Below are 18,730 nucleotides of genomic sequence, written 5' to 3'. Positions count from 1 at the left end.
GCTCGCCGCCGCCGCCGCCGCCCGTTCTTAAGGCGCCGCGCGGGCGGGCCGGGCCCGTCGGGAGCCGGGAGCGGAGCACCGGAGGCGGAGGCGCGGCGGGCGGCGAGGCGGCGGTGCGGGATGCGCTCCCGCCGCCGTGGGGGCGCCGGGCGGCCCCCCTGGCCCGTGAGTAGCCGTGTGGTTTTGCTGCTCCGCGAAGTTTCCCGGGGACTCCGGGGCGGGGAGGGGCGTCTGTCAACTCCGGCACGGTCACCGGCCCGGGGAGAAGTTGGTGGAGGGCGGAGCGGGACCGCGGGCGCGTAGCCTGTCCCCGTGGCGTGGCGGGGATGCGGGGTAGTGAGACGGGAGGGAGCGGGAAGAAGGATGGGATGGGGATGGAAGGATGCTGGGCTGGGGAGAACCGTGCACAAGAGGCTGTACAGGGATGGGCGGTGTGTGCTGGGACTGGAGAGCGCTGGCAGGAGCAGCAGCACTGCGAGCAGCGAGGGACGGCCCCTCTTTATAGCGGCACTTGTGCTTGGTCGTGGCCGAGCCCGTGGAGGAGCTGGGGGCAGTGGGCAGAGAGGTCCAGCCGTGTACCTGCCTGCGTGGGAAGGGGCTGGCTGTGTGCTGCTGGGCCTGAGCCCCCCAAGGACCTGGTGTCCCTCTGGGGCGAGCTTAGAGGCTAAGGTGACTGCTCATCTCCACACTGCATTGGCTGCTGCTGGCTGAGCCCCAGGCTGCCAGGTCCAGCGCTGAGGAGTCCTGCATAGGAGGGACAGGCTCGCAGCAGCGAGCAGACGTCGCAGCAGGACCCAGGCTCATGGGCTTTGCCTGGAGCAGAGGCACTGCAGGGTCTGGGCTGCTGGGCATTGAGGAGCTGTGGAGGGGCACTGCTGGTACTCTGGGCAGCCCAGCTGCTGTGGAAGAGGGGTCTGATGGGTCTGTGGGACGTCTCCTGCCTATCCCCTGCCCTGGCAGGTACAGCTGTGGCAGCCTGGCAATGCTAGCAATGAGAATATGATGCTAGTGGGGCACATGCAGCATGGTGGCATGAGGTGCTGGGATGTCACCATGTTGTCACTGCTTTGGGGTGCATTTGGGGTGCAGTGATGCCCTTGCTGCATGATGTCCAGAAATGTCATGGAGATGACTGCGGCCCACAGCGGGACATTGCTGCAGTGGTGGCGCGTGACATCACTGGGGTGTGTGGTGAGCAGGGCAGCAATGTCACGGTGACATGCGGGGTGGGGTGGCCGCACAGGGACCTCACACCCACCTTCCCCATAATGTAGGCTCAGGCATGTCCATGTGTGCACAGTGAGGACATCTGGGGACAGCATCTCCCCACTTGTGGTGAGCGGTCTGGGGCCCAATCGCCTGCCTGTCCCATGGCCCTTTCCAGTCCCATCCCACCTGGGCACTGTCAGCCATAGCAATGCATGGGCTCAGATGAACCCTACATGCTGCATCTCTGCTTGGGGCCAGCACCCTCTCCCTGGGCTGCCTGGCTTCACCCTGCATGGGTGCCTTGGCACCCTCCCAGTGGCTCTGCCCTGCTTGGCACCTTGGCTTCGTGTCACTAGCCATACTGCAGAAACCCCCTGGGGTGACCTTGCCACCAGATGCCACAACACAAGCCAGGACGTGACTCTGCTGGAACAAGAGAGACTGAGGTCTGCCCTGCATACAGGCAGGGCCCCATGGCCTCAAACCCCAGGTGAAGCTTCATGCTGGGACTGTGGTTCTATCAAAAGCATGCTGGGAATGATGAGGCCCTTCTGCATCTGACATGCAGAGCTTAAGTCTGCCTCCCTTCCCCTTCCCAAAATGGCCTGGCTCTGGGCTGGACATCCCTTCCCCATGGCACCAAGCACCGGATCCACTGGGAAAAGCCTTTTGTCTCCAATCAGGAGCATTGTTTCCTACTGGAAAAGCTCCATCCAGCTTGGAGGGATTTCAGCTGCAGCTGGATGAGGCAGGGGGGGCACCTGGTAGCAGTCCAGGCTCTGAGGAGTGGGAGCTGGAGTGAGCAAAGACAGGGGGCCCTGCCAATGAGCTGGGGACAGAACCCATCGTCTGGCTGTGCCTGGGAGTGACGCAGCACTGCTCTGCAGGGCCAGGAGCTTATGTGGCACCCCTGCACCCATCTGTCCACAATGTCAGTGGCTTTCCCCTGTGCTCGTTTTGGTAAGCCTGGAGTGGGGCTGTGGCAAAGGCTTCCCCTCCTTCACTGTCTGCAGGGTGACACTCAGGGACTTTCCCATCCCTCAGCAACCCAATGAACCCTGTCCCCATCACGTATCTTGAATGGGACCCCTGCACCAGGGAAGGATCCAGGCTCCTGCCCCTCAAGAGCAGCTCCATTCAGCATGGCAGGGTAATGGGCCATCACAGGAAGAGAATTGGAGCATTCCTCTCCCGAGGATAGAGCTGGGGACACACATCTACCTTGGACGCTGTGCGCAGGCTACAGATGGAGTTGGAGAGGAAAGGAGAGCAGGCTGCTGGAGCAATGGAATACAGAACTATGGGTGTTGTGGGCAGTAGGGTTAAGGTTTCCTCTGCAGCTGGAGAACAGCTCCTTCCTGCCCAGCCATATGGGCCTGGAAGCTAGTTATGGCATGGGAATCCTGGCCCCCAAGAGAGCCTGGGGACCATTCCCATCACCAGAGGAGGCAGCAGCAGCAGGCTGTTCTCCACAATCTGCTGGGTTTGCTGGGGTCTAAATCTTGGGCACCTTCCCCTCTCCAAGCTGAGCACATGGGGTACCACCCAGCTGCCACCACTCCTGGGCTTGCTGTCTGACTCCAACAGCACAGGGGGCAGCTGGCAGGGGATCATTCACTCCTGGATACAGGGACTGTTCCTGCCTGGGGAGGTCCTGCCCAGGCACAGTCACATGCAGCATTGTCCCCTTGCAGGCCAGGTGCCCCAATCACCCTTCTGGTTTGCAAGAGCAGAGCAGGCTGCTTTTTCTCCCAGCTGGAGTGCAGGCATGTGGGATCATGCTCACAGCCTGGGGACACACAGCTCATCTCTGGGCTCTTCCCCTCTGGAGGTGACTGCCAGGCCTGGGATGAGGGGTTTCCCTCTTAAGTACCACCTTGCTCATCACCTGTGCTACAGCCAGGTCAGAGCCAGCTCCAAAGTCTCTGCAGCCTTGCCAGCAGTGCTGGCAGAAGCTGTCCTCCGCAGTCCAGGTTAAATGAGCCTCTCTTCCCAGTCTCCTGTTCCTCCCAGCATCTTCTCATGGCTGCATCCCTGTGCAGAAGCTTTCCCTGGCCAGACTGGAAGGAGCTCACCCTGCAGAGACCCTGGGAAGAACATTTCCCGCAGGATGGGGAAACTGAGGCACGTGGGAATAAGCTGATAAAGTATCCCTGTGTTCTCCCTGCGAACTTCCCCAGCTCTGGAACACCAATGGGACAGAAGACAAACTCCTTGGGCCAGTGAATGTCTTCTTCCTCTGACCCTGCCAAGGGAGCAGTGATTGTCATTTTGACTTACCAGGACCTTGGAAGCCGGTGGCACCTTAGGGCAGAGTGATCTGGGCCTGAGCCCAGCTTTGTCAGCACCCCAGAGCCCTCCTGCTGCCTCTCCAGTCCCTCCGGTAGGATGGGTTGCCAAGGCTGGGCTGCTCCTCAGCCCCAGCTCACTAGAGTGTGATCTTGTCCCAAGGGTGAACAGTGCCAGGACAGTCTGTGCATGGGGACACCAGAGTGACAGTGCCCAAGGGTCAAGGGACAGGTGGTGTGGTGCAGGCTGGGGTGCTATGGCAAGGGGTGAAAAGAGAGCATCTCCCGTGCAAGGGCAGTGGGCTGCTTGGGCATGGTGGAGCAGAGTCCCTCCTGAGCTGATGGGCTGTAGGTCTCTCCCAGGTGTCCAGGATGCTGGCGCTGTGCCTGCTGTCCCTGGCCTGGCTCAGCGAGGGCTCCCAGCGCAGCGAGCCCATGTTTGCAGCCGTCACCCACCGCCTCCTGCCACCCGACTACGACAGCAACCCCACCCAGCTCAACTACGGCGTGGCTGTCACTGACCTGGATGCCGACGGTGACTTCGAGATCGTGGTGGCAGGGTGAGTGGGGCACCCCTAAGGCCTCAGTGACAGCAGAGACAGGAATTCCGCTCTCCTCTGTGGTCTTGTGGCTGGCTGGGGGGTTTATGCACACAGGTGGGTGGGTTGAGGTCTGCATGCACCCACCAGTGAACTTGTGTGTGTGTGTGTGTGTGCACCCACAGAGGGTGTTGATGCCAGCGAGTGCCTGTGTAGGACCACGTGAGTGCCCCCATCGTCCCTTCCCTGTGGGGCGGTGGCAGCTGCCCAGCAGCCAGGGTCCACCCTGCAGTGCACAGCCAGCGTGTCCCCAGGCCGTCTCTGCTCTGCTGACAGGACTCAGCTCTCTCTGGAGATTCAGTTAATTGGCTGGAGGTTTTTTATAGTCCTTTATTGGAGTGATGGCTGGGAAGGGCCGGCAGGAGCCGGGCAAACAGGGAGCCATGTGCTGTGCTGCCAGTGCCCAAGCGGGGCTGGACACAGAGCAGCTGCTGCTAGCAGGTCCAACCCTGGTCAGGAAGAGCAGGGGCCGTGGTGTAGGCTCTGTGTGTGTGCTGGCACTGCTGTGAGCTGCTACTGCAGGGTATCTGTGTACACATCACCATCCTCACTCCCTAAAGAGGCTTGCATGCACAAGTGTGCCCACCTTTAACCTCACAGATCCCATCCAGCTAGATGGAGGCACTATGGTGGCAGGCAGTCAGAGTCTGGCCCTTATGCTGCTCTGAACATCACTGAGGCAGGAAAACTTGGGCAGGACTGGAACCCTGGAGGGGTCTGGGCCACCACTGCCAGCTGTGCTGAGTCAAGAGGGCAGCTGGAGTTTTGTAAGCAGTCGTGGTGTCCGTTGTATAACTTGTTTACTGGTGTGTTGGGCGGGAGCGGGCGAGGAGCCAGTGGGATGCTCCGTGCTGAGAGGATTTGCCTTGTGTGGCAGTTTCCTTGCCCTGGTCTCTGCAGTTCCCATCATGGGGAAAATGCAGTATCACACCCAGTGTCCCCCCAGGGGTGAGACAGGGGCTTTAATCCCATCCTCAGTCCTTGGGAAGCCACTACCCTGCCTACACTCACAGGTACAACGGCCCCAACCTGGTGCTCAAGTACGACAAGGCGCAGGGGCGGCTGGTGAACGTGGCGGAGGACGAGCGGGGCTCCCCGTACTACGCCCTGCGGGACCGGCAGGGCAACGCCATCGGCGTGACAGCCTGTGACATCGACGGCGACGGCCGCGAGGAGATCTACTTCCTCAACACCAACAATGCCTTTTCTGGTGAGCCCTGCCGGCAGCCGGGCCCCAGGCACGGGGGGAGCCCCGGTGTGGCCGCGACCTTCGGCGTGTGAGGGATGTGTGCGGGCTGGAGTTAATTTCTCACTTGAGTGGCTCCATTGATTGATGGCGGCACGGGTGGGACACTGAGCCCAGCCAGCCACCGAGTCAGCACTTCCAGCTGCCCATCGCCCTTTTTGTGGCACCCCAAGTGGGACAGAAGATTCCCTTCTGCCCCCTTGACTGTCCTGCCACAGGGACCCCACACTGTAAATCCCAGCTGTGCCCTGCAGCAGTTGTCCTCTTTGATCTCATGGCTCTCCTGTGCCTGCTGCACCAAGTCCAGTGCTGTCCCTGCTCCTGGCATGCCTGTCATGGGAACAAGACTTACATGCTCCAAACTGGCACTGGGAATCCCCAGGGCTCCCTGGCTTGGTGTTCCAGCCCAGCTCTGCCCTGTGTCCCTGACCTCCAGGCAGCAGATCTGTCTTCCCAGTGCTCCTAATTACCCGGGCTGGCAGTGGCTGCTGGCACACCTGTCCCTAAATCAGGATCTGCCATTGCTGCTGTCACAAATGGTGTAGCTCGCTGACTGTGCCTGCCACTGAATCGATTTCTTTTTCAATTTTTTTTTTTTTTTTGCCTTCCTGGGGATGATCTACAGAGCTGTGCCTCATTGGGACATATTTTAGCCTAATGAGTTGATTCTTCTGTGTGTCTCCCCGTGGCCCTTAAGGGTCATGGGGCTCTTGCAGCAGCAGCCCAGCCCCATTGCACTGTAGGGGGCTGCAGGGACAGCAGATATTTGGGGTGCTCTGGAAAAAGAGCACCTTTTCCACAACCTCCCTAGCTACAAAGCACCCTCCTCAGGAGGAGGTGGTGTGCTGGAGCCCACTGACCTGTACCCCTTCCCCAGGCATGGCCACCTACACAGACAAGCTGTTCAAGCTCCGCAACGGGCGCTGGGAGGACATCCTGAGTGACGAGGTGAACCAGGATGTAGCCAGCCGCTTTGCCGGCCGCTCCGTTGCCTGCGTGGACCGCACGGTGAGCAAGCAGGGTTCTGTGGGCAGGCATCTCTGCCCCCTTCCCACTCCCAGTGCCCCTTCAGTGGAGTCCTGGGCCCTGCTCCCCTTGCCCATCCCATCCCCTGCTGGCCAAGGGTGCCCCCCAGCTGCCCCTGGGCTGTCAGGGCTCACAACGGCCCCAGCTCTAGAGACTGTGGATGCCTGTCCACACCATTGCCACCAGCTGATAAACGTGCCTGTCGTGGTGATTTATGTTCCTGTCACCTGCTCTTTCTTGGTCCTCCTCCTCCAGCGGTTTGTTTCCAAATGATTATCGCTAAATCAGGGTGCAGCTACTGCACGGGACAAAGGGGGCTGTGGAAACCGGGAGGACCTGGCACTCCGGGGATGCTGGGAGGGAGGATAATGTGCCCCATGCCAGCACTGTGACCAGGCAGCTCCTGGAGGCAATGGGGCACATGCCTGCTCCTGGGATGCTTTTTGCCGTGGGCTTTGCAGAGCTCTCGCTCAGCACACAGCAGCAGTGCCTGCCCCCACGGAGCAATAAGAGCATTCACAGCAGGCACCCTGTGGTCACCTGGCGATGAGCCGTGGGTGGTGGGTGCTGAGGCCGTGCTGCCGGCTGCAGGGCTCCGGCAGGTACTCCATCTACATCGCCAACTATGCCAGCGGCAACGTGGGCCCCCATGCCCTGATTGAGATGGATGTGGCTGCCAGTGACCCTGCCCGCGGTGTCGTGGTGCTGGTGGATGTGGCTGCCCAGGCTGGCGTCAGCAAGTACACAGGTACACCCGGCTGCTGTGGCCCTGCGGAGGGCACGGGGCGCTGCAGGGCACGGCGAACGGGAGAGCTGGCTGAGGCAGGGAAGTGCAGCCCCAGGTCCGTGCCACGCGTTGGGCTGCCTGACTGCCCCATCTAGTGGCAGCCCCACGGCCCGTGAAAGGCACCAGGACCATGGATACACGCCTGGCAGGACCCCTGTGCCCAGCATCACCGGGGCTAGTCCCTCCCGAGCTCACAGCATCCACAGGGCAGCCAGCGGGGTTTGGAAACGTAGGCGTCGGGAGGAACGAGCCCGCCTGCGCCCCATGCTGCCCCACCACCGTGGGGACTGCTGCGTGCCCCAGCGGTAAATTGTCACTAATTAGGAGTGTTGTCACCATGGCGATGGCAGTGATTAGGGTTGGGAGTGACACGAGCGGCTGCCAGGCCCAATTAGCTCCTGATGAGAAGGATTGGAGGTGGGCAAGAATGGGACACGGTGGGGGGAGTGGAGGGGACGCGTCGTGGGGGGGTTGGGTCCAACGTGTGGGCAACACTGAGGTAACATGGGGAGCGCAAACTCCCGTGGGGCAGCTGTCCCCTCACCCCGGGCTGCTGTCCCCAGGCGGCCGTGGGGTGGCCGTGGGCCCCATCCTGAGTGACAGTGCCTCTGACATATTCTGCGGTAACGAGAACAGCCCAAATTTCCTCTTCCACAACCGGGGGGACGGGACGTACAGGGACGTGGCAGCTGCTGTGGGTGAGTAGGGGAAGCTGGGGGGAACACGGAGACCCTGGGGACTTCAGGGTAGGGGTAGCTCTGCCTGCACTGGATGAGGGCAGGGGTGGGACAGCCCTGGGGACCCAGAGCCCCGCTGACTGCAGTGGCTGAGATGATCGGGGCATCCATCAGTGCAGCAGGGATGTAACCCTGTGCGTGGAGCACCTGTCTGGGGACAATAGAGCACATCCTGGGAGGTGTGCTGGGACAAGGAGGCAGGGAGGGGTTCCCGTCTCCCCCTGTCCCCTTGCGGTTCCCTAGGGCTGGATGACCCCTACCAGCATGGACGCGGTGTGGCGCTGGCTGACTTCAACCGGGACGGCCGAGTGGACATCGTCTATGGCAACTGGAACGGGCCGCACCGCCTCTACCTGCAGAGCGGGGCTCCCGGCCGCGTCCGATTCCGGGTGAGGGCCGGAGCCCCGCACCGACGGCTCTGCCACGGAGCCACTCGGCCAGCGGGGCTGCCTTCGCTCCGAGTTCCCTCTGAACCCCACCTGACAGAGAGGAGGGCACCCGGAGCATCAAAGCAGGACCCGGGTGTCGTGCTTCCTGTGCCTATTGTCAGGCTGTGTCCATGCAGGACATCGCCACCCCCAAGTTCTCCATGCCGTCCCCGGTCCGCACCGTCATCGCAGCCGACTTCGACAACGATCAGGAGCTGGAGGTTTTCTTCAACAACATCGCTTACCGCGGCTCCTCCGCCAACCGCCTGTTCCGGTAGGAGCCGGCGGGGCCGGGCACCCCGCACCCTGCGCTGGGGGCAGAGCAGCACAGCCAGGCTCTCAGGGCTCCTCTCCAGCAGTGCCACGGCTCGGGCTCGGCTCATAAAAGGCGTCGTGACTGAGCCCTTCCTGGCATCATTACCAGCCACTGTGATCGTGCCTGCAGCAGCCCCTGGGGTCCCCAGCACGGCTGATTAGCAGCTGTGTGGAAGCTTGTTCATGGCTCCTGTTAATTGCGGGGGTCAAGTCTTATTACTTCTGTGTAGCACCTCCTTGCCTCGTGTGTAGGGTGATGGGAACTGGTTGTCTACCCAATGTTTGCACCCATGGGTGGGTAGAGGGCAAGGGTTTTGCAAGGAGTCCTTTGGAGACATCTCCAGGTTCCAGAGGGATGCAACAGATGCTGTTGCTACTCTGCAGTTCAGATCCAGAAGCTCTCATGAAACTCCTGTTGCCTCTGCCTCGAGGGGGGACATGCCAACAGGCAGGGGACAGTCACATCATCCACACCCTATAACCATCAGGGCTGTCACCCCTACCATGATTCTTCAGGAGGGGACAGACATGTCCAGGAAGGTTCTGAGGACTGCAGGAGCTGGCATTCATACCCTGTGTGTGTCCTTGGCAGGCTCATCCGAAGAGAACACTCAGACCCCATTGTGGAAGAGCTGAATCCAGGGGATGCACTGGAGCCAGAGGGACGGGGCACTGGTGGGTACACCCCGCTCTGGCACAGCACTGCTTGGCACCTTCTTTGCCTCAGGATGCCACATGCCTGGCTGAGTTATGTGCCTGCTCCCCACCAGCAGGCTGGAGCTCCTGTCACCCAGGAATGGCCCCATGCTTTCTCCCTCCACCACACCCAGCCAACAGTGCCACCTCCAGTACCCCAGAGGCACTCTTGATGTGCCCCTTCCTGGGTGTCCACTGCTCAAAGCCAGCCTCTGCATTTGAGAAGAGGTCAGGCAGCTCCCTTTGACACACAGCCACCCAGGCACTGCCTGTGCCCTCCACTGCCCAGGGTGCCAATGCACCTCGTTAGAGGTTGCCAGCCACACTCCTGCACTGATGTCACCCCATCTTCCTTTCTGTCCCTGCGTGGCTGGGAGTACTCCCATTGCCAGTGGAAGGCCGCAGCAGCAGCAAGGTCTAGTGCTGGGGAACATGAGGCCAGGCCTCAGACACAGCATGATTCCATCCTTGCAGGAGGTGCAGTAACAGATTTTGATGGCGATGGGATGCTGGACCTCATCCTATCCCATGGCGAGTCCATGGCACAGCCAATCTCCATCTTCAAGGGCACCCAGGTGAGTCAAGCAGGGACTCCTCGTGTTGTACCCATCCCTTCCATCCCTCCCAACTCAATCTCTCTGCTCTGTCACCCTTTGCAGGGTACCAATAACAACTGGCTGCGGGTCATTCCCCGCACGCGCTTCGGGGCGTTTGCGCGGGGGGCCAAGGTGGTGCTGTTCACGCGGCGCAGCGGGGCCCACCTGCGCATCATCGACGGTGGCTCTGGCTACCTCTGCGAGATGGAGCCTGTGGCACACTTCGGACTGGGTGAGCTAGGGGCTGCCTCCCCCCCAGCCTCCCCTGGCACTCCCCAGGGCAGGGGCCGTGTCTGCTGCCCTGGTGTCCTGCTGCGCAGTAATCGTCCCTGCCTGTCACCCTAGGTATGCTGGGCTCTGTGTAAGGCTGGGGGCAGGCTGCCCAGCCACTGCAGCTGTGCTGCAAGGGGCAGCTGCCCCCTTCCCCATGCCCTGCCTGCTGCTTTGCCCAGGCAGCAGGGCTTTCCCTTCCTTTTAGCTCTCCCCTGGTGCAGCCAAGCCTGCAGGGGTGTCTCTGCCTACTGCAAGGTCATCCCATGTACACCCCTCAGAGAACATCCATGTGCAGGGGCTGTCAGCATGAGCACCTGGAGCTGGGCTCAGGGAGCAAGGGAGAACTTTGTCCCTCCATCCCTACCACCCCGCTGGCCTCCTTTCAGCCCCTGCCCACCCTGGAGACCCTCCCTTTGATGGGCTGCCCGCCTGCAGGGCGTGACGAAGCCAGCAGCCTGGAGGTGACTTGGCCAGATGGCCGCGTGGTGTCACGAGCTGTGGCAAGCAGTGAGACAAACTCTGTCCTGGAGATCCCCTACCCTCTGGATGTGGAGGAGCCACTCATGCCTGCCCCACTGGAGGTGAGGGCCAGGTGTGGGTGTAGGGTGTGACACTTTGGGGAAAGAAAAAAGAGGCTGGGCTCTGCTGGCTCAGTGGCTGCCCAGGGGTGATTCCTCCCCATCCCAGTGGTCTCTGCTTCTTCCCAAATGCAGTGCGGGCAGGGATTCTCCCAGCACGAGAATGGACGCTGTGTAGGTGAGTGGCTGCTGGAGCACAGGTGTGCCTTTACCCAGGATGCTGTAGCATAGCCCCATGGGGGACACTGAGACTGGGAGGTGGCTGCCTGCCACATGGCTCTGTGCCAGGTACAGCTGCCTGCCTGGCACATGGGCTGGGAATGGGACACCTGTACAGCTCTAGAGGGGCACAATGGTGTCCTAGGGAACAGCGAGAGCAATGTGCTAGGGCAGGAGGCATGGCTGGCATGTGGCAGGCTGTATGCTGCAGCCATGAGCAATGGGAGGGGCAGCAGAGGTGCAGCAGGGTGGCTGTGGCCATGCTGGGAGCCTCCTGGGCAGAGATATGGCTTATGCATGGCTGCCACTGGGGTGACCAGCCACAGTACTGGGGGAACTGGAGGGGCTGGCAGCCCCAAGCTCTCTGCCCAGACATCTCACGCTGAGGGCCCTCTTGCAGACACAAATGAGTGCAAGGAGTTCCCCTTCATCTGTCCCCGGGAGAAGCCTCTCTGCATCAACACCTATGGCGGGTACCGCTGTCGCAGCAACAAGCGCTGCAGCCGGGGCTTTGAGCCAAACGAGGACGGCACAGCTTGCGTGGGTGAGTGATAGCTGGGACACCCCGACCCCATGCCAGCTGGCATCAGTCCCAAAGTACCACCTTGGGATGCTGTTGCACCCCTGACAAAGGCCAGGTCACAGCCTGTAACCTGTCGGACGGCAGCCCAGCCACCTCCACACTGGTTCTGTGTCTGTTTGTCCGTGCCTCCCACTGAGCTGCCACTGACTCCCCTTCTCTTTCTCTTTTTCTCTCTTGTTCCTTCTCTTCTCTGTGCAGCTCAAGTGGCCTTTTTTGGGGGCTATCCCTCTGCTGGGAGCTGGCCTGGGCTCCCCCGCAGTGCCCTCCTCCCTCAAGTCCTCGGACTCTGCCTTTGTCTCTATGCACTTTAAGCCCTGCCCATAACACGCCAGAGCAGCCTTGGTGGAAGGATGGGCTGGCCTCTGCCTGTCTCTCTTTTTCTGTCCTTGTCGAGCCCTGGAAGTGCCGGCTGGGACATAGTGGGTGACCTGCAGTGGGACGGGCACAGACCTGGCTGTCCTGTGCCATCTCTAGGAAAGCAGCCCTGGGGCAGCCTGGCAGTGCCCCTTTCCCTGCCCACCCCCTGCCCCAGTGCTGTTCCTGCCATGCTGGTACCTTGCTCTGTCGCCCCGATACCGTACCATGTGCCTGCTGGTTTGGCCTGCGACGTGTGTGCTTCGCCTGCCCGCTCCTCGGTGACGGGAACGCCTCCCAGCCCTGGCAGAGGAGGCTCTTCCCAGCCCTGCAGGGGCAGGACCCTCCTGGTCTGTTTTTTAACGTATTGACCCTACTGTTTGGAGTCTGACCCTGCTTAGTCCCAACAGTCTTCCAGCCCGTCTCCCAGAGATCCCCCAATAAACTATATCCCATCTATTAACCTGGTCTGCTGAGCTCTGCAGGACTGGGCTGTGCTTGTGCTGCTGCCCACCCTGGGACCTGGCTGGAGAGTGGTGGTGCCCCTGGCCCAGTTCTGCACTGGGACTACAGCAAAATGTGCAGCTCTGAGGGGGCTGGGGTACAGCAAGCAGCCCTGCCTGCACCTCAACAACAGGGCTGCTTTTCCCCCCTACGTGCTATAACCCTACACTGCTCTCTTTACCCCACCAGACATCGACGAGTGTGCTCAGGGCTTGCACAACTGCAGCCAGCTGTGCATCAACAGCCCTGGGGCACACAGCTGCCTCTGCCACCCAGGCTTCCGTCCCCTCGATCCGGCTGCCAGCCAGTGCCTGGGTGAGTACCTGCAGTGCCCACCTGGTGCTGCCCTGGCAGCAGAGATGATGGGGTGTCCAGGTGTGCTCACAGCCCTACTGCTGGGGGGCAGAATGGACAGACTGTGGCTGTGCAGGAGCTGGTGGAGGAAGGACATCTGCCACCCAGCAGCCTTGGCACCAAGCAGTGACAGGATCACCTGCCCTTGTGTCCCACATTCACCCAGCCCTGGAGCTGCTCCCCTCATGCCTCCTCCATTCCTTGCCCTGCCCATGCCACACAGTCCCTGAACCCTTGGCACAGCTCTGACCTTTTCTCCTTCTTTCCCAGACATAGATGAGTGCCAGGCACAGCCTGGTCCCTGCGACCATATCTGCCACAACAGCTATGGCTCCTTCCACTGCCACTGTCACCATGGCTTCTCCCTGGGTGCTGGTGGACGCTGCTGGCGCAATTAGCCTGCTCTGGCACAGCCAGGTGCTCCCTGCTACCCCCCAGCACTGTGCTGGTTGCACCCAGTGCCAATAGAATAAACCCTTTCCTGTTTTTCATGTATTCCTTGTGTGTCCCAGGCCCACATGCCTCCTACCTGTCCCCCTGCTCCCCTCGACTGCCCCCTCCTCTCCATCTCCTCCCTTCCCCCATGCTCAGCCTTGTGGGGCTCTGTCCAACCCAGTGTGAAAAGAGATACCCAGCCTGATTCTGTGCCCCCACAGCATTGTCCTGCTCACCTCCCCACCACAAGAAGATGCAGGGTAGGCAGTGGGGGAAGAAGCGTGGGGTTTATTGAGGAAGGTCTCCATGCAGGGGTGGGGGGACTCCAGCAGGAACATTGAGGTCAGGGCCACCCCACACACACATCATGACTGAGCCAAAAGAAGTCCCACAGGGCAGGGTCCTCCCTCCATGCTCCCAGGAGAGAAATGCAAGCTCAGTTCAGCTCTGCTCCCAGATAGGAATTCTTCTCCTTGGGGTGCTGGATGTCACATGGACCCTCCTATTTCCTGCTATCTGACCCTGGACCACGAACCTCCACACCTTGCCGCCAGGCTCAGGTGCTCCTCGAGGTCCCCTCTTACAGGCCAGGCTGAGAACTGGGGCACTGGTGGCAGATGCATGCAGGACACGTGGGCAGGGGAGGACTCAGCAGTGTGAGAGGAAGGGTCCTTATGGAGCTGCCCCACTGGGCACCCTCCCTGCATTAGGGCAGGTCATGGGGCAGAGTAGGCAGGGGGCTGCTGGCAGCTGGGCACAGGCAAACTCTGCCAGGACTGGGCAGGGAGCCTGCCTCACCTATGCCACAGCTCAGCCTTGGCTGTGCCAGGCCATGAATGAGCCCAGGGCACATGGCACAGGGGCAGCACCATGCCCAGCACTGCAGCTCCCTGGCCTGGACACTGGGCTGGAGAGATGCATGGGTCCAACTGGGGATGGCAGCAGGTCGTGCAGGGAGCAGAAGCAAATGCCCAGTGTCCTGGCAGTGAAGGATGCTGCTGGAGAGAATGTAGTGACAGATGGGGGAAGGGCCAGGAGAGCAGCATTGGGGCAGTGGGTGGCACAGAGCTGGGGTGAATGCATGGCCCATCATGCAGAAGCGGCACCAGTGCTCTGCCAGGCCCCCTGAAGGGTGCACGAGCAGCAGCCGAGCCACACCACAGCACCAAGGGCAGGCTGCCCCCAGGAGGGGACGCAGCAAGAGCTGTCAGTGCCTGTGAGTGCGGGATTGTGCGTCCCCTGCTTACCGCTGCCTGAGGCTTTGCCGCTCCCAGCGCCTGGCAACAGGGGCACTGCCAGCTGGGACTGCCCCTAGCAGGGCAAGCTCCCTTCGCTTGCGGCAGGGGCGGCAGCACCAAGCACGTGGAGGGCTGTAGGAGCCCCTTGGCAACAGTTTGGCTCAGTAGGAAGCACCGGGCATGCCCCAGCAGCAGGCCCTGCCCACAGTGGGTCCGAGCAGGGGCAGACCCACTGCGGGGGACAAGGAGCAGATGGGGGTGGGCAGCCGCACCCGGTAGCTCCGGCCTCCCCCTGCTGCTCTCGCTGGGCTCAGAAGCGGGTGCTCTGGTAGTGCAGCCTGCGCAGCTCGGAGAGGCCGCTGTCCCGGCAGTACGAGTCCCTGCAGGGACTCCCGGCCAGTCACCGGCCCCCCGCCCCGCCTCCACCGCTGCTGCTGCTGGAGCTGCCGCTGCTGGAGCTGCCGCTGCTGCACCGATCCTCGTAGATGGAGATCTCGATCTGGACCCTGCTAAGGAACACCGGTGAGATGTGCCAGCCCAATTGCCCAGAACCCACGCCCAGTCTCCCCTCACCCTTGCCATCCCCCAAGCATCCCGCTGCCCAAAGGATACGACCCTCATGCCACGCTCCAGGGGGTCAGTGAGCAGCAGCCCCCGTGGCGCATAGATCTTCTCATTCTGGTCCTGGATGTACTTGGAGATCTTCTTCAGGACCTGTCAGCACAGGGAGGGACACTCAGGGCCTGCCAGCATTGCTGTCTACTCTGGCCTCAGTCCCATGTTCCCTGTGACACCCCTGAGCCATCCCTGTGCCCACTACCAGCTGTGCCCATCCCTGAACCCTCCCCTGCACCTCAGCACCTTCTCATAATGCGTCTCCATGCAGAGAAAGATGAAATAGGCAGTGGCACAGGCCAGGCACCCCTCGAGGTATGAGCTGCCCCCAATCTTCTCTGCCTCAGCGTAGAAGCCATTTAGGGTTTTCACAGTTTCCTCAAAAAGTTGCCGCTCAATCTAGGACAGAAACCAGGGTGAAGAGGAGTCTGGCCAGGGACTGACTCTCTGCACCACCTTATCCCCTTTCCTGGGGGTCTTGGAGAGCGCTTAACTCTCTCCTCCCTGCCCAGCTGATGCCTCAGTTCGCAGGCCCCTGCCCATCTCCCACCCATACCAAGACCTGCTGCACCTGCAGCCTTCAGCAGAGCCTCCCAGTCCCCATGAGCACAAAAGCCCTTGCACACCAGCCCCGCCAGCTGTGACTGCATGCACCCAGCAGCACTGTCTGGCCCAGGGCCATACAACACCCCATAAGTCTGCACACCTTTAGACCCTTCTTCCCACTGAGTCCCCATAGGGCAACACCCCCCCCCCCCCACCCTGACAACCTCTCAGACTCCCTACCCGGCTCTCCAGCTCAGGGGGAAATTTTGTCTGGAACTGGCACGTGGTCCCATCACTGTAATCCCGCTGCACAAAGACCTTGGTGGCCAGGGACGCGCTGCGCCGCAGCTCCTGCAGGCTGTGCACCTGAGGGCAGAGGGTGAGACGGGGCCTGCAGCCAGGGGAGCTGGGCATCCCTGCTGGAGGCCTGGGAGCAGAGCCATTACCCGGTGTCAGGGGCTGCAGGGAGCCCCTGGCACAGGCTGTGTCACACCATGAGCACAGCCTGGCGCTGGAGGTGCAAGGCAGGGAGCGAGGGGAGGATGGAGGCAAGGGGAGGATGCTGTGGCAGCCCCTGCTCCACAGGAAGGAGGGTGAGTGCTTGTGCTGTTGCCCCAGGCTGGTGTCTGGCCTCAACCCCAGTGGTTCCTGCACGCACAAGCAAGCAGGAAGGGGACAGCCCCGTGTCCTCAGCAGTGCTCCAGGACACAGCCAACCCAACAGCTCCCAGGCTCCCGAGCAGGGGCAGGGACTGGGCAGCGGGGCTGCAGCAGCGGCCCAGTGGGTGGGCAAGCTGTAGTGGGGCATCTACGTGAAAAGGACTGGCAGCCCCGGCAGCCCCGGCAGCAGGTGCTAAGCCCTGACTCCCCACAGGGTGTGAGAGCCCGTGCCAGTCCCTGAGCTCCAGCCTGCGGGGCAGCCTTTGCGGCTGAAGAAGGGGATGGAGGCGCCAGGTTGCACCAAGGCCCATCCCCGTGCTTCCTCTGGATGACATGAAGCTACTGCCTGCTCTGTGCCCCACAGACCGTCTGAGGCTGTCCTGCGTCTGACCCACGGCATGTGGGAGGAGAGCCCCCCGTCCCACAGCCCAACCCAGACCCGCTCCAGCCTTCACCAAAGGCGCCCTGCAGCCGCCCTGCACCCCACAGCCCTTCAGGCCCCTCACCGGCCTTTCCGCGCCCACAGAGCCCTCGCAGCCCCACACCGCTGTCCCCACGGACTCCCGCCCCACGCTGTCCCCCCGCAGCAGCGCACCCCATGCGGACCGAGCCCTGTCTGTGCCGCTCCCCGGCAGCGCAGGGCGGCGGGGAGCGGGGAGCAGCGCGGCCCGGGGAGCTCCGCCGCAGCCCGGCCCGGGGGTGCCGCCGCCGGGGCGCCCCCGCCGCTCCGCCCGCACCCACCTCCGTGGCCATGGCGCGGCGGGCGCCGGGCCGGGCTGTGCCGTGCCGCGCCGGGGGGACAGCAGCGCAGCGGCGCCGTCTCCGGGGCCGTGCGGAGCCGCGCGGGGCCGGGCGCTGTCCGCGGTGCTGCCGAGCCGAGGGGCGGAGGCGGGCCCGGCCGCCCCGTGTGCGCAGCCGCCCGGTCCGCCGCGGCCCGCCCCGAGGCACCGGGGATGGGCGCCTGCCGCCGCCGGCACGGAGCCCCTGCGGACGGCGGCACCGGGTGCCCCGGGGCTGGCTCCGCAGAGGGGCTGCGGGGGAGGGCGGCTGCTGTGCGTCCCGGGGGTCCGGCAGGGCGAGTGCGGCAGCCCGGTATCTGCGGGATGCGGCTGGGGGTCCCTGCGGGGAAGCCTGGCTGCCGAGGGGGCTGCCGGTGGTAACAGCGGGTGTGAGGGGCCGTGAGAATGGCCCGGCAGGGATTTGGGGAGCCCACCGTGGGACTGGCAGAGCGCCGTGCCAAGGGACCTCATCTGAAGCTGTTTGTTTGCAAAGGAGTTGCAGCTGGTGCTGCGATCAGAGCGCGGGCAGACATCAAAGAGCAGAGCTAACGAATTCCCCGCTATCTCTGCCCATTGACAGCTCAATTAGAGCCGGAGAAATGCCAAACGGGGGGAACAGAGGCTTTCCCGGGAGGCGAAGCAGGGGGGCTCCCAGCTGGGCTGCAGTGGGGCGAGGGATGCAGTAGCTGGGCACAGGGCCCTCAGCGGGAAGGAGAGCTGCCAGCCTTCCCTGGCACCTGGGCTGTGCTGGGGGCAGAGCCGGGCCCTGCCCGAACATCTGCTCTGGCACAGAACATGGGTAACACGGATAACACAGCTAACACACAGCTAACTCACAGCTAACACAGCTGACACAGAGCTTACACTGCCAAAACACAGCTAACTCACAGCTAACTCACAGCTAACACACAGCTAACATAGCTAACACACACAGCTAACACACAGCTAACACAGCTGACACAGAGCTTACACACAGCTAACACAGCTAACTCACAGCTAACACACACAGCTAACACACAGTACACACAGCTAACACAGATAACACAAAATTTACATACAGCTAACACAGCAAACATGCCATAGCCAGCTGTCTGCAGCACAGAGGTAGCTCTGTCTGACTCCTGCTCCCTGCTCCGAGCACCAGCCCAGGCTTTGGGCAGGGCAAATGGAGGCCTGGGGGTGGTTGGAGCATGGCAGGGTTTGTGACCAAGGCACCAAAGGATCCATGCAATCACGGACCCCAGCTGGAGGGCTCATCTTCCCCACAGGCACAAAGCCATGGATTCCACAGCTTTTGGGGAAACCTGCTGCTCCCAAGGGTCAGAGGAACCCTGCCAGCCCACTCTCCAGAGCAGTGAGGCACACCCTGCCTCGATGGTGCCACAAAACCAAGGGCACCCTTGAGAGGGTGCTGTGTGAAGTCTCCCATGCACCAAACACATGCATGCACATTGGCACAGGCACTCGTGCATGCACTCAGGTGCCCACCCAGGTGCACATGCAGTGTGCTCACACACCTAAGCCTGTCCCCAGATGTCCCCATGCCATGCCTGCCGTGTCCTTCCTGTGCTGCGTGCCACTGCCACGTCAATGCTGGCCTGCCCGCCTGGCAGTCCTGCGGGTTGCCATGGCAATGCTGTGCCTGCCAGGAGATGGAGTTTGCTCT

General features: G+C 62.1%; 2 protein-coding genes across 4 annotated transcripts; one reads left to right on the top strand and one right to left on the bottom strand.

Moving 5' to 3' along the window:
* Positions 1-52: 52 nt before the first annotated feature.
* CRTAC1 (cartilage acidic protein 1) lies at positions 53-13,287 on the top strand. Of its 3 annotated transcripts, XM_064716497.1 has the most exons (16): positions 53-165; positions 3,861-4,057; positions 5,110-5,306; positions 6,220-6,350; positions 6,960-7,116; positions 7,719-7,853; positions 8,136-8,281; positions 8,458-8,594; positions 9,228-9,310; positions 9,806-9,906; positions 9,991-10,159; positions 10,636-10,781; positions 10,914-10,956; positions 11,398-11,541; positions 12,628-12,753; positions 13,063-13,287. In XM_064716497.1, exons 1-16 carry the CDS (start codon positions 121-123, stop codon positions 13,188-13,190), a joined length of 2,085 nt encoding a protein of 694 aa, XP_064572567.1. In that variant the 5' UTR covers positions 53-120; the 3' UTR covers positions 13,191-13,287. The 3 variants fall into 3 exon arrangements, with proteins under 3 accessions (XP_064572567.1, XP_064572566.1, XP_064572569.1); XM_064716496.1 differs by having other exon boundaries at positions 12,628-13,287; XM_064716499.1 differs by lacking the exons at positions 12,628-12,753; positions 13,063-13,287 and adding an exon at positions 11,779-12,402.
* Positions 13,288-13,495: 208 nt separating this feature from the next.
* On the bottom strand, positions 13,496-17,174 carry GOLGA7B (golgin A7 family member B). Its single transcript, XM_064716500.1, has 5 exons — positions 17,027-17,174; positions 15,867-15,992; positions 15,327-15,479; positions 15,078-15,179; positions 13,496-14,964 (listed from the first exon to the last, which is right to left on the bottom strand). The coding sequence occupies exons 1-5, from the start codon at positions 17,036-17,038 to the stop codon at positions 14,866-14,868; spliced, it is 492 nt and encodes a 163-aa protein (XP_064572570.1). The 5' UTR covers positions 17,039-17,174; the 3' UTR covers positions 13,496-14,865.
* Between the last annotated feature and the right edge of the window lie 1,556 nt (positions 17,175-18,730).

This window comes from Zonotrichia leucophrys, chromosome 6 (genome assembly GCF_028769735.1).
Source record: "Zonotrichia leucophrys gambelii isolate GWCS_2022_RI chromosome 6, RI_Zleu_2.0, whole genome shotgun sequence".
In the NCBI taxonomy this organism is placed as follows: Eukaryota; Metazoa; Chordata; class Aves; order Passeriformes; family Passerellidae; genus Zonotrichia; species Zonotrichia leucophrys.
Note: the sequence above shows the minus strand (reverse complement) of the source record. Positions and strands in the feature narration are given on the sequence as shown.